The following is a 16,049-nucleotide window of genomic DNA, read 5'->3' on the forward strand; positions in this document are numbered from 1 at the left end:
CCCAGTTCTAGCTACATCCTCTACATGCAGTGATAGTAGTGATCATAAACAATTGAGTAAAGTAGATAGAGAGAATCTGTCAAAAAAGGACGTGGAATATGATCTCACCGATACGGGTCCCCCACCCAGCAAAGCAAAGCAAAGCAAAGCAAACCCCTCCTCCATCTCCGACTTGTTGCCTCACTTTGCTTTGCCTTTTGACTCCACCTCCACCACACCCTCCTCCTTCTTCTCCTGATTCAACGTGGCATGATAGCTTCCCAGCATCTTAGTTGCAGGACCACTCCATATTATTGACCGATTGGTCGTTGATCTGCTTCCCTTCCCAAATATCCCCCCACCTTGGCCATAGTAGACCAAACATCATCCGTCTACATGCCCAGGACTAGGTTTCCAACCAGGGCACTTTCGGGATCAAGACAGAAGAAAATAAACCGGCGAGCAAGCGGGGATAGTATTGACCAGGTATCCCATGCTTGTTACTAATAAATTAACGCAGTGGCCTGTTTCATCTACTCACCTTTCTTTATAGGGCATCTTTCTAATCTCGGAGGAATGGGTGGTAACGATATCATCCATGCACGCAACACACTACTACTACTAGTAGTAACGAGTACAAGTACCAACAAGTGAAAAAGAAACAGGAAAATACAATCCAAAGTCTTTAGTACAAGTAACTACTATCAAACTATGCTCTCCCACGCCTCGCTGCAGCAAGCAAAAGTAAACTTGGACCCAGTCATATATAGCACTAATCCACCTCCACCTGCAGTTGCAATATATGGAGTACACTACTACAACTGTGGATCACAGCAAGTAGTAGTACCCATCGTGTATCCACTACAACTCAAAACCGATTATCCCCATCCGTCACCTGGCAGATTCTTATTCCAGGGATGGATGGATAGGATGGGTTGAGGAGGGGCAAAAAGTAAAAGCAAAGCAAAGCAAACAGTCGTACAGCATAGCATTTTCTTTCCTAAAGAAAAGCATATAAAGACCCTCCTTTATCCCACATCCTCGCTCTTTTTGTTTATTCTCGCTCATCCACTGCTGTCTGTTCATTACGGAATATACTTCACTTTTCTTCAAATACTTTCATAGTATATATACATACTATACTACCCTACCTACCACCATGGCCCCCTGCGAGTGCAAGTGCTGCTCTGGCAGCTGCAACTCCTGCTCTTGCGCTAACTGCAAGGTGTGTACACATTCCTATTCCATCTTAGCCATGAGAGTATGATAGTATGAAAGTGATCAGAAAACTAATGACGGTCTACTACTAAAGCACTAAACAAACCAACCCCAATACATTCCTACTATGACAACAACGCCTCGTCCTTTTCTATCTTCACTTCGCTTCGCCTCGCCATGCCTCGCATAGTTTGCCATCGTTGAAATAATAAAAAAGAAAAAAAACCAGATGTCGAGTGCAGGTGTCTTGCTCGGCATCATTATTATTATTATTATTATGGCTTCTTCGACTTCGATGCGACTTTTGAATCTTCAGGGGAGTGGGGGGATTAGGGCCATCGGTGTAGGGGAGATTGGTTTGGTTGCATAGTGGTATGGGTGATGAGGTTGTGAATTTCAGTACTTATATTGTGATGTCTTGAGTGTTCAGACGTATATATTTTTTGAATTATATTATTTCAATGGTTTATTTGACTTATCAATTGAGAATTTCTTCAATTATTTGGGATTGTTTGGTATTGGTGTAGATGTTTTTAGTAGTCGGAGATTGGGGTACAAACTAAATACTAATTATGTCAACTGATTTTGTAATTTGATCTCTACCAGGTCTGGATGTTTGCATATGTTGCTACTATATTTGTTTCTTGATTGTGTATGTATAACTATAAAGTGATCACTTATTCTTTTACTGGTCATTGCTTTAAACTAGCTTGAAGACTATAACATCTCTGGTATACCATGTACGATAGAAGTTTCAAGAACCGAGCCATGAAGGGGGGTCAGCAGGACATACTACATGCATGATGCTATGACCACTCGTATCTTCGTATTTTTATCACATGTCTCTTACTGTGTAGTATCTACGTTTATTTGTTATCTACTAGGCTTGTCATAGTAAGATGGTGGAACAAAACATCGGACAATCAGCGTAGCATCTTCTGTTACTACTCCACGAGATCTAGACTCAGATAGGTACAAGCAGGTCGTCCTCCGATTCTAATCGTATAGCCCTTCAGAGCGAGATGTTTATTTCTATATGATAAGAAAATAGAACTATCAGTATGGTCGTCAACAAGTAGTAGTAAGTTAGAATGTGGAAACGTACGGGGCACTGGCACTGGCCGGCGGGGCACTGGCAAGAGGCGCCGCAGCTGCAACCGTGGTCGTTACCTGTCAGTCATCGAGATTAGCAACCTTGTATACCATATCCAGGTAATAGCAGAATACTAGAAGAGTCATTTCAAGCACGAGTATTCGCCAGGACAAGGATGGTGATGCGTAAAAGCAAACATCAAACAGATTCGATTCCCATCCATCCGTACCCCGCACTAATAAACAAACAGAACAAGGGTACTTGAAAGAGGGCTAAGCAAACCACCTACCCATGATGACTGGTTTTAAAGACGAGGTAAAAGTCTTTTAGATTTGGAGTCAAAAGGACAAAAGTCTTCTTTTCCTTGGAGATTGGAAAGAAAAGTGGTTAGAGTGGCAGTGATTTGGGAAGACGGGAAGAAAAGAGAGAGCGGGGTATTTATAGTTAGTTGCGAGGGTCTTAGCGGGTCTGAACTTGAGCACATTTCTGCACCTCGTCTCCAGTCACCATCCGCCATTCATCTCCCTGACTGGATACTACTAGTATTCTATCTTCCTGTTGCTGCAGGTTGGTCGTAAGCTCTTTTCTATGCTTGCCCAAGAGGATGCAGCAGGGCAGATGCATGCATGCATGCATTACTAACTACATCATTGTCTTTTACTCTTGTTTTCTCCTCCCAGCTAACATGATCCTGACCCAGATAGTAAATGACCCTGCAGCTGAGCTGGTCTGACTGCTCTACTGTGAATCAAACCCGCTTACTTCCATCGCTATTGGCCGACTCTCAAGCAATGCAGGAAGACAAAGTGACACCCATTTCTTGCCTGTGCGGAGGTGTGGCACAGGAGATCGAGCTGAAGCAGTCCACCGACCATTCGGCACTCAATTTCTGTCATTGCACGGCCTGTCGCACGGTCACCGGAATGCTGTGCTCGACATACTACCTCCTGCAGGCTAAGCCAGAGAGCCTTGACAGCCTCCAAGAGTACCAGGAAGCTGATTGCATAAGCCGCTATTTCTGTAAAACCTGTGGCGCTCATGTCTTTGCCCATTCGAAACACACAGGGCAATTCTTTGTTGCAGCCGGACTGCTGGCGGGGAGACTACCCCCAACCAAATCTATACGGCATTGGCGGGCTGCCGAGACGCGTGATGGTGGCCTGACACCCTTTCTCTCTGGACAGCCAGAAGAACCTGCTCCAGCATGTTGGCTACGCACGGTTTCCAGCAATCAAGCTAGCCAGCCCGAGGCCGGACTCGAGCCCTCGTCCCGGAATCCTGACGAGCTACTTGCCCGTTGTCATTGCGGGGGTGTTGAATTTTATATCACGCGGCCCGATTCTTCATCCACCAAGCCGACTTCCCCGTGGTCCGATCTGCTTGCACCGTATCATTCACAGTCCTCAAGCAACCCCCAAGACAAGAAGTGGTGGCTGCAGGAGGAGAATACTAAGTATCTGGCGGGTACCTGCGCCTGTCCTTCGTGTCGCCTAGCCAGTGGTTTCCCTATTCAGCCGTGGGCGTTTATTCCTCTATCAAATCTTTACAATAAGGACAAGGTGCCGCTGGCATTTGGCGCCGGCACGATGCGACAGTACAAGAGTTCCCCAGGTGTCTACCGCGACTTCTGCAGCCGCTGTGGCGCATCCCTATTCTGGCATGACGACGAAAGACCACTGCTGATAGATGTGAGTGTTGGCCTACTTAGAGCAGAAGAGGGTTCTAGGGCCAGTGGGTGGTTGAAATGGGCCACACAGAGAGTAAGTTTTGCCGAGATGGCAGCAGATAAGGCCTTGATCAAACACCTGCAGAATGGACTGAAGGAATTTGGGGACAGAGCTTGAATGCAGAGCCGTTTGAATTATGCTTGCCATTCCGTACGTAAACCGCATGTTTATCTAGATAAATCACTTGTAGTAACTATAGTTAATGGGCCGACGGAGATAAGCAAAAAGTGGGATGGAGGACTATCCTCACCGCCTTCCCAACCGCAGCCCCAGACTTTCATTCCGCCGCCGCCGTTGAAAAAAAAAGATCCGCCAAGCGCGTCGTTGTGGGTTGATTGCATCTCAGCCTGTGTTGTCGCTGCACGTCATTCTCCCTATTTTTTTGATACTACTTTTTGATTCTCGTTCCTTCCCTTCTCCCGTCATGCCGCCGGCTTTCGAGTTCCGGGGAAATGACCGACGGTCAGGACACCAACCCCGACATGAGTTCACTTTCCGTTATGCGCGCCCTGGAACCTCCGAACGGCCGCTTTTGAGATCTAAGCGAGAGACGACCCCAGAACAGCTACTGCCCTCCGGCGCTGCGGACTCGAAACCGGCTCTGAAGTTCGCGCCTGTGGCGAACCTTAGCGATAGCGAGGAAGCCGATATGGACGTCTCTTCGGAGGATGAGGACGAAGCAGCTCACCCGCGCAAAAAGCGTGCGGTCGATCCCAACAATACCGGCACCGCGACGGCTGCTCCAGCACCACCACCTGCGCCCAAATGGTCCAACCCCGATCCCTATACGGTCTTGCCTCCTCCGGATGAGACCCAGGGTAAGCGAGTGGACGTCGTCAAGTTGATTCGCAAGGCCCGGATTGCTGCAACCGCGGCGGCACAATCCACACAGGAAGATGCGGTGAAGACCAACGAAGATTTTATCTCGCTGAGTGGCTTGGTTGATGAAGATGAAGGCGGCGGAAACGCGCCCGAAGGTGCACCAACCGGACCAAGGCGCCAGCTGGAGGGCAAGGACTCGGCGTTTGGAAACAGAAAGAGGACATACGATGATGAGATCAAGGGTGTCTCTAAGAAGACTGGGAAGCCGTTGAGCAAATACTATGATGATGGCTCGATCATTGACGAGTGGAGAGCCCGCTCGTCGGAAAATGCAACACCGTGGGCAAGTAGCATGGCTCCCAGTCTACATGTGGGCGCAAGGTGCGTATCAATCTATGGTGAAGGAAGGAGCAATCATTCTGACTAAAAGCAGGCTGCACAACGAGATCCTCAGCTTTTACCACTGGGTCAAACCGGTGCGCTATGAACAGATCGTGCGAGAGGACTTGGTGGCGAGGCTACAGGCTGCATTTCAGAGCAGGTACTATGGGGTGCAGCTTCGGCCTTTTGGCTCCTTTGCGTCGGGCCTATACCTGCCCACTGCCGATATTGACCTTGTGCTACTCTCCACGAACTTCATGCGCAACGGTATTAAGACATTTGGTGAACGGAAAGGCCAGATCTATGCATTCTCTGCATTCTTGAAGAACCTGAACATTGCGGTGCCCAACTCGATCGAGACGATCGCACATGCCCGAGTACCCATTTTGAAGTTCGTGGACAAGTTGACTGGCTTGAGGGTGGACTTGTCGTTCGACAATGACAGCGGGTTAGTGGCCAACGAGACGTTCCAGCAGTGGAAGGCTGAGTATCCCGCAATGCCTGTTATCGTGTCCGTCATTAAGCAATTCTTGCTCCTTCGCGGCCTCAATGAAGTCCCAACTGGCGGCCTGGGAGGGTTTTCCATCACTTGTCTCGTCACAAGTCTCTTGCAGCACCTGCCGCATGGACATGGGACACCGAACCTGGGCAGCGTTCTTATGGATTTCTTCGAGTTTTACGGTAACGGTTTTGACTATGATTCCGTTGGAATTCGCTTTAATCCACCGGGCTACTTCAATAAGGTAAGCTCTCCCAATGATGGTTTGTGTGTACACCGACTAATAAATTTCCTGTGCAGAGGGTCTATAAGCTTTCCTTCAATAACAGTCCCCGTCTGTCAATCGAGGATCCCAACAATGCCGACAACGATGTCTCTGGTGGAACACGGGAGATTGCATTGATTTTCAGAGCGTTTTCAGAGGCCTATCAACGTCTCAAGGAGCGCATGATCTCCACAGCCACAGCGGGCCAGACGCAGGCCAGCATCCTTGAAGCCATTATTGCCGCGAACTATGAGGAGTACACTGAGCAGCGGTGGCAGCTCCGGCAGGTCTTCGACACCGATGAAAGATTTGCCCGGTACCGTCGGGATTCCACTCCTCCGCCCCCTCCACCTGAGTCTCCTCCGGCTGATGCTGCTCCACCTCTCCCTCCAAACCCCCCTCCTGCTGCACCCAAATCGCAGAAGGATAAAATGACTAAGCTGCAAAAGAAGCAACAAGCTGCGCGGGAACGTTCTGCTCGTCTCAAGCGCTTGCGTCCCGACATACCGTCCATTCCCTACTCGATCAGCAATGAGCAGGCCATCAGTCTGGGCGGCTACAAGTCGCAATCAGATATGGACAGAGACCTTTTGATGCGAGAGAAGGGGATGTAATATCTCCCAGCCAGAACTAGGGGCTTCTTTCAAAGAAGTCGACTTAAGACTTGTACAGTTTTCTTTCGTCTTGGGTTACCAGTGGGCACACATTTTCTGTATTATACCCTGGGATAGTTTCTCTTTCTCTCACTTTCTGATTTCTTGTCCGCCTTATGAGCGTCTGATACCCTTCTTTTCTTTGGCTGAAAAAAGATATCTGGGAGCATGGTTTACACTGGGGTGGTCTTTTCCTTTTGCTGTTCATTCGGGGATATCGGAGCAATGCTAAATGTGGATGACATTATGCTGTTGGCTATGAGCGCGTGATGAAATATTCTGAAGATATCTCACTAACAAGCTCAATAGAAGCTGTGCTTGGATACTCAATTCACTGTCAAGCCTGGTTGGTATTCACATTACCTATCATATCATAACCCACTGGCCAACAGCCACGCCACGTCCTTCGCTAACACACACACCTCTCTATAGGTTTAATAGATCTGTGTGATGATCTCAGGCCAGATGTGAGTCCACACACACAACCGGCCTGCTACCGATCAGTCAAACAGAGACAGATTTCCCTTCCATGACTTACCTGACTACGCCAGCAGCAGCAGCAGCAGCAGCAGCAGCAGCGAAATTGCAAAATATTGATTTGAAATCTAGAAGCATGAAAATCGAATTGGTACCGTACGTTCACACGGAGACCCTCGCGGTTCTCTTGTGGATTTGCAAACCTTACTTTACTCCCTATTTCCCGTATCCTTCTCATCAAGGGGGCGCTATATGCGGTCGCTTGGAGAGGAAGAGCGAGGTTTGGGAGTTGGGTGGAGATTTGGACTTTGAATTGCGGGATAGGTAGGTAGGTGGTCTGTCTTTTCTATACATGTGCGCGTGCTGGAGGTTGTGTTAAGATCATAAGTGATATATCATGTACAGACGTTGCAGAAACGGTATGCGGTCTAGTTTTTTTCAATGAAGGGCATAGTTATGTAGTGAGCAAATAGATGGAAGCATTAAAGCAAACAACTGAAGTCATGTCTTAACAATGCATATGCATAAGTCATCATCAATCAAGCCTGGATTGTATAAGGTATAAAGGGATAAACTATCTTCATGACAGCGCAACATCAGGCGCTGCAGCAGTGGGTATCTTCTCAGCCGCATCAACTGCCTCCAAAGGCGGCGTAACCATGGACTCATCAATAGCGCCAGCAGCAGCAGCAGCAGCAGCAGCAGCAGCAGCAGCATCCTTGTCTCTCGCAGCTAGATGCTCAGCAGACAACGAATTGACGAAATCCGGAGACGGGCTGTCCCAGGCATAATCAGCCCATTCTGGGCCCAGAATCGTCCGGATATGCTGAGCCAGAGACGAGATGCGACCACGTCTGTCTTTCGACCAAGCACGGTCGGTAATGATTCCCTCCGAGGGGGTCAGGATAGCAGGCGCCTGTGCGGCAGAAGGCACAGCGGACGGGGGCTGCAGTTCTGAGGACTTCGGTTCAACGTCCTCGTCATCGTCCTTGTTCTCCAATCCATCCACGATGCTATGCCAAACACGGAGAGTCTCATCCAACTCTTCGAAATTGCTCACTCCCATCACACTAACTCCCAGTCTCTCCCCAGTGCCCATACTAGCCACGGAGATAAATCCCGGATCAGCATCTCCAGCCTTAGCCAGCGGGGCACCCAGCGCTCCAACCTGCTTTCCTTCGCGCAACCAGCTCTCCAACGAAAATCGGATAGCCACAACCTCCAACTTCTCACCCTGGCCATCGACCCAATCCGAAACCTCCCGGATCTTGTTGCGCAATCCATCTGGCGCGGGGTGGAAATCTCCCATACTGCCAATCGGCACGCCCTGTCTCCGCAACAGACCCATGCCCAACGGGGACGCATTCGTTACAACGTCCACGCCTGCACCCACAAACCTCGGCAACCCGCGTGACAAGAGTCTCGTATTCTGCAGCGTGTAATTCGCATACGACTGCACGATATCCAACGGCTCGCCGGTCTCGCGGAGAACCAGCTCCGCTATTTCCGCCAACACGTCAATGGGGAACCCCGAGATGCCGACATACTTGATGGTGCCCTCGGTATCGCGAATGCGACGCAGTTCCCGGATAGCGGCTAGGGCTTCCTGGGGGGAGACGAACTCGACGTCGTGGCAGTAGACAACGTCTAGGTAGTCGGTGTGTAGGCGCTGAAGACTGCGACGGACGCTTTGGCGCACCCAGGCAGGGGAGTAGTCGAAGGAGGAGGAGGCGATGCGGCCGACTTTGGTGAGGATGTGGTAGGATGAGCGGGGGTGATGGGTGCGGACGTAGTCGGTGGCGAGGGCGCGGCCGAGGAGTTCTTCGGCGGGACCGTAGTAGGGGGATGTGTCGAAGGCGCGGATGCCGGAGGTGAAGGCGCGCTGGACCAGTTCAGTGGTGGGAAGGGCGAAGGGGTCGTGGTTGTATTGGTTGTTGAAGGTTGCGGTGCCCATTATCAGTGGCGGGAGGGCCGCTGAGAGGGGGGTGGAGGGACGGGGCATTGTTGGTCTTTTCTTTATATTTTTGCTGTGTAGATGGAGTCGAAAGTAGGAGAGAAAGTATTTACAAGAAGGAATGAGAGAAAGAGGGCGAGTAAAGGAAGAGGGAGAGAGGGAAAGAGAGGATGGCGAGGGGAAAGAATAAAAGAGCGAAAGGAGGGGAAAGAAAATCTGCGGCGGAGATAAGGGAATCTCACCCGGGCAATATTCCCCGCTGGGGCGTTTCCGCTCCGCGATGGCGCCATGATGGCCACCGATGAGCATTGCTTGATGTTCTTGAAGATGATGGAAGATTATTTCTCATGATTGATTGTGAACGATGCTAGCATTTGTACACAACTCAGTGGAATCATGACCTTCCACGCAATCGTGGAGGGTACTAAAGTACAGGTATCAATCCTCTGAACAGGACACAAGAGGGGAGAAGGGATCATTAAGAACAGAAGAAAAAGAACAGAACACAAAGATAGGATCATCCTTGTACCCTGCTAGGCTCGTAGGCCCTTCGTCTTTCGAATAATATACACATATACTCTCAGTCAGGACGTAGAATGGCCCGGCGAACAAGGCGCAACCAACCCAGACCGTCGAGTCAGCCTGGAATCTGGTATGCCATATGCCCTTCATTCAAATCCGAGTCCATCTGTCTTGACGAGATGCAAGCCACCATATAAATATAGGAATCTAAACTCTTTCCAAGCTGCAAGTTGGAATCACCAAAACGCCATGCTATGCCGCGAAAACCGAGAGGGAGAAAAACAGGAGGACGAGGAGATCGTTAAGAGGGGCTTCCGATGGTCGGTGCAAATGCTTCGACCCTGTTGATGAGAGCCAAGCTTAAATCGATCGAAACGCAAGAACTCCCATATGGCAGCCCGAGAGCAATCAATCATTCCTGAAGAAGTTGAGCCGGGTGCTATAGGTAAAAAAGAAACGCATTCACCGGTCCTTATATACCTTGGGCTTCCAGCCGTCGCGCAGCTCCTTCTCCTCGGCCATCTTGCGCTCGGCCTGTCGGACTTCCATCTCTAACCTCTCCCGGGCCCGAAGAATCTTGCTTTGCAGGTAGAAACTACCACCCTTCTGGGGATCGTTGAGGTCGAACAGCTTCTTGAATCGTTCCATCACTTGCTCCAGGTTGGCCTCGCCGTTTTGCGGGGGCTTGACGTTGAGAATCTTGCAGGCCTCGTCGAGAGTCAAACCGGAAGACATGCTGGCGCCGACCTTCTTGCCCGTCTGCGCGGCGTACTTGGAGGAGGCTTGGGCTTGCTTGTAGGCCTCGGCGAAGGCCTTGCCGAAGACACGGGCGCCCGTGACGACGACTTGAGTGACGATACGATGAGCCTGTTGGGTGAGAAGAGAGCAAGATTAGTATACCTGAGCATGGCGGCCGATCGGGATAGAGGAAGGCATCATATTGGCTTCAGAGGAGTGAGGGTGTCTCCACATACCATGATGACTGGAGATGATAGCCGATGAACGGACTTCAAGAATTAATCAAAGCTCCAGGAGCGACGGCGAACAAAAGAAATGATGCGACCGGGGAGTAGTGGAGGGAGTCCCTGGCTGGATCAAGAAGGGAAGCGGAAAGCGGATTCGATGGCGATGGAAACAGACGGAGAGGGAAAAATTCGGCAGCGCTTTAGTCCGTTTTGCCGTACCGCCGCGGCCTGAGGCGTCCCCGGATTGGTTCCTGGATTGGATGGATGTAAGTAGACCAACCAACTATTGGACTCGATACTATTTGACCGTCAAAAAGAAAGCACTCACCCCCTACCTGATACTTCAGCTGCTGTGTATCTGCTAATTTGTCAAATTCAATAGAACAATGATTTGTTATTGCAGGGTCTCACTGTGTGTGTCTCTCACCTCATCTTCCTTGACTGATGCATCGCATCTATACGTATGTAACGGTCACTGACGGTATCCATACCGGGCCTGTCACTGATGCCCACATTGTGTAAATTGTGTAATCTGTGTATGGTATGGTAATATCCGGGCGAGGCAGGCTGTCACATGTTCCGAGCAGCAGACGAAAAGCTTCAATTCTCAGCTGCACCCGCGGATCTCAGGCTATTCCCCCCTTCCATCCCCGCAGATGATCGCCCTCCAGGGACCTTGTCTCTAACTTTTGGTCCCCCATCTTTCGTTGGGTCTGACCAGCATTTATTGTGTGTCTCTCGCCCTTTTCCTTCTCCCTCTCTCTTCTCCGCGTCTCACCGCCCGCAATGACCTTGGATGCATATGACGTCTCTGTTGTTGGATGGCAGCTCTCGGTAGGTTGATACAAACAAATGCATTTTCTGACTCTGACGACTTTCCACCTCCTATTCTCTTCGAATATCTGGTCCACGTGGACGAGCCGCTCTCATCCACTTACCCCCTGAATACTAATGTCGCGACAGAAGATATTCCGTGGATAGATTCCATGGCCCCATCATCATCCACGCAGGACCATGCTGACTCTCAGCCTCCGACGGTCGCTGCTTTCTCCCCCACCACCATCTCAGGCTCGTCCGTCACATCGAGGCAGCGTTCCAGCATCATCGTGCATCGCAAATCGCCGCTACTGGTGGCCACACCCCCTCAGATCACCCGGGCATTGGCCTACTCGCATCCGTTTATTCTCCCGTTGAACAAGCTCGTTGGATTGCTCACATGGACCACTGGAGACGGCTGGCAGAGCTTCCTGCTGGTAGCAGTATTCTGGACGCTCGTTCTCTATGGCGATGTGATCATTACCTGGACCGGGCCACTCCTCGTGGTCATCGGCCTTATTTTGGGCATGTACTGGCGACGCTACTCCCCGTTGTCGTCCAGGGCTCACTTGAGTGAGAAGCAAGGTCATCAAAGGGCTGCTTCGGAGACATTCCCCCATCGGCATGAAACGCTGGACGAAATCGTGGAGACGCTAAGGACATTTACCACACGCTGCAATATTCTCCTAGAGCCACTCGTGGAGTTTACCGACTTCCTGTCCACGCAGAGGACAGCGACTTCGGCCACTACCCGACCGGCTCTTACGACCTTATTCATTCGGATCCTTTTCGTTACACCAATATGGATCGCCTTGACTCTTCCACCGTTGTATCTTATTACCACTCGCCGGGTTATCATGACCATCGGCACTATCATTCTCACCTATCACTCTCGCCCGGCAAGAGTGTCCCGTGTCATTCTTTGGCGATCGTTAACGATCCGCCGGATATGCTCCATAATCACAGGCCTATCCTTTTCTTCTACAGTTGATAAGGCGCATTCGCTGTTAATGCAGAGCCAGGGCCATGCGATGAGCATTGCGACAAGACGTCGAGGAGACTCCTCCGGTGTGAGATTCACCTTTGTCATCTATGAGAACCAACGTCGTTGGCTTGGAATCGGCTGGACGTACTCTCTGTTCCCGTCCGAGCGAGCTGCTTGGACAGACGAGCATTTGAATCACGTCCCATCTAAGGAGGACTTTGAGCTGCCCGGTGTCGCAAACGGAAATGCTCAGTGGCGCTGGGTCGAAGGGAGTGACTGGCGTATTGAAGGCGCCGACGAGTCAGGAAAGTCGGACGCCAAAGCTGATGGCGGGGGCTGGGTCTACTATGACAACAAGGTGGGACACATTGTTTCCCATGTTCTGACAAATGTCCAGGTTCCAGGGTTACTAACAGCATGGGAACAGTGGAACGACGGTCGCCGTGGTCAAGATGGTTGGGATCGATACACCCGTCGTCGGAAGTGGTGTCGTGACGCCGAACTGGTTGAGATTCCCTCAGCGGGCGAGAGCACCTCGGTGGAGACCAAATCCGGCATCGCCCAGTCACTGGAGCAGGAAAAGGCCGCCAGCGCCCATGAGAAGGAGATCTCATCTACGGTCGACGCCGACGCAGAAAGTCTCGCCCCGTCAACCTCATCCAAGTCCCGCAAACGACGTTGGTTTGGGAGTACGAAGAGTGTAAGCGACAAAGCCAGCAGCATCTCCTCTGCTCCACCAACGTCCACCAATAACTCCTCCGTAGATCTCGGAAAATTGAAGTCCGCCACCCCTACCGGAAGCTACACACCAACCGGGAAGTCCACCGCAACTGCAACCCGACCCATCAGTATTCCGCACGCCCGGAAACCGTCCAATTACTCGGGAGGCAGCGCCAGTCACAGCAGCAGCTTCGGCCGCGAGGGAAGTATCAGGGAGAAAGAGATGTCTCTTGCTCAGGACCGTCTAGACCGCTGGGGCACTCGCGCCACAGGGGGTACTGAACGAGCCGAGCGAGAGATGGGATTAGGTGATGAGGTCAATATGGGATTGAGCTGATCTTATTCAGTCACGGAGGAGAGGTGAAGCGACACTGCGACTGGCGGCGTCTCAAGAGAATGGCATTTTCGGTTTGTGCAAAGCGGACTTCTTATTCATTGTTTTATTTCGGGCTTTTGTTTGCGTCTGGTGGACGGGTGTTTTGGGTACTTCTCTTCTTAGCCTTTATTATTAGTCTGTGCGGTTTAACGCCTTGATGAAATGGAGATACCCTTGTTTACCCATGAGAAGATCTGCTCGGAGCAGTGCCGTAAGTCGAAGACTTGTCAAGCTGTGGTATCAGAAGTGTACTTCAGTGCTTATCATAGATGCTTGGTATTCACTTATTATCTATATACAATATCTATAGTATCTAGGCAAGGATCAAGTCCCATTGTAACCGCTCCAACATGTCCAGCCAATGCACATCGCCTTCTCCCGCCCAGAGAATACTCAACATCTCTTTTGCTCTTCTCACATTACCGATGCCGAAGTTCGCCTCTAATTTATCCAATGAATGTATAACGAGCTCCTGGTCTGAGGGATGTTTGCTCTCGCAGCCAGCAATGAAGAGTGGGAATGTAAGGGCAGAGAATTCGCAGTGTTCGTCGAGTGGGAATTCCCTGATTCTGGACAAGAGCTGATGTAATGCGGTTGATCGGGGGAGTGAGATTGATGGTGATGGTACTGGTTTGAATGGCGTATGTAGTGTTAATTGTAATGGGGCAGCAAATTGTGGTGATAATGGTGATGCCGTTCTCTGGTTCAGTCTTTCCAGAGTGGAATGGAGATAGATGTACGCAGCATCGCGGAAGCAGTTGGCGACCATGCGCAGACGGATAAGGTTCGATTCGGTTATGCCCCGTGGGAGGATATATTCGGTGTTGGTGGGTGCCCAGTCTCGAAGGGATGTGTCGCTGTGTGGTTGATGGTTAGCGGGAGCTGTGGATGTTGTTGAGAGGGGTACTTACATTAAGTGGACCTCTAGGTCCAAGCCTACAGGGTCTTGAGATAGGGTGGGGAGGTCGGCTATTCGGGCGCATATCTTGATGAGGTCTTCTGCGTAGCCGATGTAGATGTCGAGCTTGGAAATTTTGACGTTGCCAATATCAAGATCGTGGTTGATGTGTTTGCGGTTGCTGATTCTGGCCATGTTATAGGCATAAATGTAGCTATGGTGTGGTTAGCTTTGGTTTCAAAGCAGGTAGTTTGTAGAACGAGTCTTACAAGCCGCTTAGAAATTCCCTCATGTCATCTTTCAGGGCATTAACTCCACCGCGAGCCACTATGAGCTCTTGCAGGGCGTTCAGATGCGCGGTCCACTGCTGAACGCTTCCGCGTACAATTTCGTACTTGCAAAGCATGGCTACCGCCAGGATGGCCTCATCGGGAAGGGTCCGCGCTGAATATTTGGCAATTGTCGACTGCAGTCCACTCAGCGTTTGAACGTAGTAGTCTGTTGCGGCTGTCTGGGCCTCCTGTTTGTCCCGGGACCGATTTGCAAAGTGTGTTGCAGATACCGCACACAAAGCTTTCATCAGAAGAGGCGATGATAGGGCCCGGGGTATGAGAAACGATCGAAGGGGGTTGTCGATACTCTCGAGGTTGGCTAGTAGCTTGGAGCCCAGCTCGGTGTGATACTGGAGATAGTGCGTATCGTGATGCGAAAGATGACTGAAGTACCTACTTGGCATGGGTGAAGCCACGGTGAGTGTACCGCAGGAGTCAAAGTCAGTTATGGTAACCTGTTTGTCTTCATATTCATTGTTCTCATTGTTCCAAGAGTATAGACTGCTGTTGTCAGATTCCGCCGGAGTTGTTGGCGCTGTTGATAGACTGCTCGAGACTGAGGAGCTCGGGGACAACCAGAGCTCTTCTTCCGGGACACGCGAATAAGTTGTTGAAGCTGATGTTGTACTAACTCTGCGCCGTTTCGGTGCTCTGAATTGGCTGAAGACATTTGCTGATGGATCTAAAGGCTCTGCCCACATTGAGCCATAGCCCTCACATTTCAAGCCCAACCTGGCACAACTATGGCAGCTATTGTAATCGAGTAGTTAGTGCCTAGTATACCCTAGAACCAGGGACGAACTCCATCATACCAGGGCTTCGCTTCATCACACCGCTTTCGACGACGCTTGCATGTCAAGCAGCCAGACCGTGTCCACTTGGCGCCTTCCCGTCTGCATCTCCGCCTCGTCGGGGTCTGAGTGGAAGGCTGTTGCACCACGGTTGCAGAATTGAATACTGTCATGATATAGGAAAGGATATTCCAGGCTATCTAGGCTTCTAAAAATCAATGCTGCTGGTTTGTTCTCTCGATGCGTGGGACTACTACTAGTATGGAGTAGTCTGGTTCGCTCGTAGATGTATATTTTCCGCGTCGGCAACTTGCATCAACCGGATACTAAGTAGATGGAGAAAAGCCGGCAGCCAATGGATCTGTCAGAAAAACAGCCGGTTGACCGTTAGTCCGAGTCACCAAACAAGTGTACCTTGCTTGAAGCAGACCAGATGAAAATAGTTGAAGGACAGAAAGAGAGACGAAGGATGAGCCTCCAAGAAGGCCGGGGAAGGTCGGCGCTAAACCAAAAGAGGAAGGAGATACGCTGAGATTTGGCAGTTTTTATCGGAGATGGAGAAGATTCCCCCGCTTT

General features: G+C 50.6%; 6 protein-coding genes across 6 annotated transcripts; 3 read left to right on the forward strand and 3 right to left on the reverse strand.

Moving 5' to 3' along the window:
* The first annotated feature begins 2,782 nt into the window (after positions 1–2,782).
* BO83DRAFT_380369 (GFA family protein) lies at positions 2,783–4,248 on the forward strand. The gene has a single exon (XM_025531736.1). It carries the CDS (start codon positions 2,998–3,000, stop codon positions 4,132–4,134), a length of 1,137 nt encoding a protein of 378 aa, XP_025385647.1. The 5' UTR covers positions 2,783–2,997; the 3' UTR covers positions 4,135–4,248.
* Positions 4,249–4,441: 193 nt separating this feature from the next.
* BO83DRAFT_429333 (putative topoisomerase family protein TRF4) lies at positions 4,442–6,598 on the forward strand (the record flags this gene model as incomplete). Its single annotated transcript, XM_025535454.1, has 3 exons — positions 4,442–5,220; positions 5,273–5,963; positions 6,020–6,598. The coding sequence occupies 3 exons, from the start codon at positions 4,442–4,444 to the stop codon at positions 6,596–6,598; spliced, it is 2,049 nt and encodes a 682-aa protein (XP_025385648.1).
* Positions 6,599–7,501: 903 nt separating this feature from the next.
* On the reverse strand, positions 7,502–9,219 carry BO83DRAFT_380371 (D-arabinose 1-dehydrogenase (NAD(P)(+)) ARA2). The gene has a single exon (XM_025531737.1). It carries the CDS (start codon positions 9,114–9,116, stop codon positions 7,695–7,697), a length of 1,422 nt encoding a protein of 473 aa, XP_025385649.1. The 5' UTR covers positions 9,117–9,219; the 3' UTR covers positions 7,502–7,694.
* An 833-nt stretch (positions 9,220–10,052) lies between these two features.
* Positions 10,053–10,567, reverse strand: BO83DRAFT_390996 (import motor complex subunit PAM16; the record flags this gene model as incomplete). The annotated part of the gene is made up of 2 exons (XM_025532883.1): positions 10,053–10,457; positions 10,565–10,567. The coding sequence occupies 2 exons, from the start codon at positions 10,565–10,567 to the stop codon at positions 10,053–10,055; spliced, it is 408 nt and encodes a 135-aa protein (XP_025385650.1).
* Positions 10,568–11,184: 617 nt separating this feature from the next.
* On the forward strand, positions 11,185–13,664 carry BO83DRAFT_380372 (PEX28-32 family peroxisomal membrane protein). Its single transcript, XM_025531738.1, has 3 exons — positions 11,185–11,389; positions 11,519–12,714; positions 12,784–13,664. The coding sequence occupies exons 2-3, from the start codon at positions 11,542–11,544 to the stop codon at positions 13,411–13,413; spliced, it is 1,803 nt and encodes a 600-aa protein (XP_025385651.1). The 5' UTR covers positions 11,185–11,389; positions 11,519–11,541; the 3' UTR covers positions 13,414–13,664.
* Positions 13,665–13,727: 63 nt separating this feature from the next.
* BO83DRAFT_365585 (Zn(II)2Cys6 transcription factor) lies at positions 13,728–15,759 on the reverse strand. Its single transcript, XM_025529676.1, has 4 exons — positions 15,495–15,759; positions 14,620–15,432; positions 14,364–14,564; positions 13,728–14,309 (listed from the first exon to the last, which is right to left on the reverse strand). Exons 1-4 carry the CDS (start codon positions 15,644–15,646, stop codon positions 13,766–13,768), a joined length of 1,710 nt encoding a protein of 569 aa, XP_025385652.1. The 5' UTR covers positions 15,647–15,759; the 3' UTR covers positions 13,728–13,765.
* Between the last annotated feature and the right edge of the window lie 290 nt (positions 15,760–16,049).

The sequence above is a fragment of the Aspergillus eucalypticola genome (genome assembly GCF_003184535.1).
Source record: "Aspergillus eucalypticola CBS 122712 chromosome Unknown BO83scaffold_21, whole genome shotgun sequence".
Lineage (NCBI taxonomy): Eukaryota > Fungi > Ascomycota > Eurotiomycetes > Eurotiales > Aspergillaceae > Aspergillus > Aspergillus eucalypticola.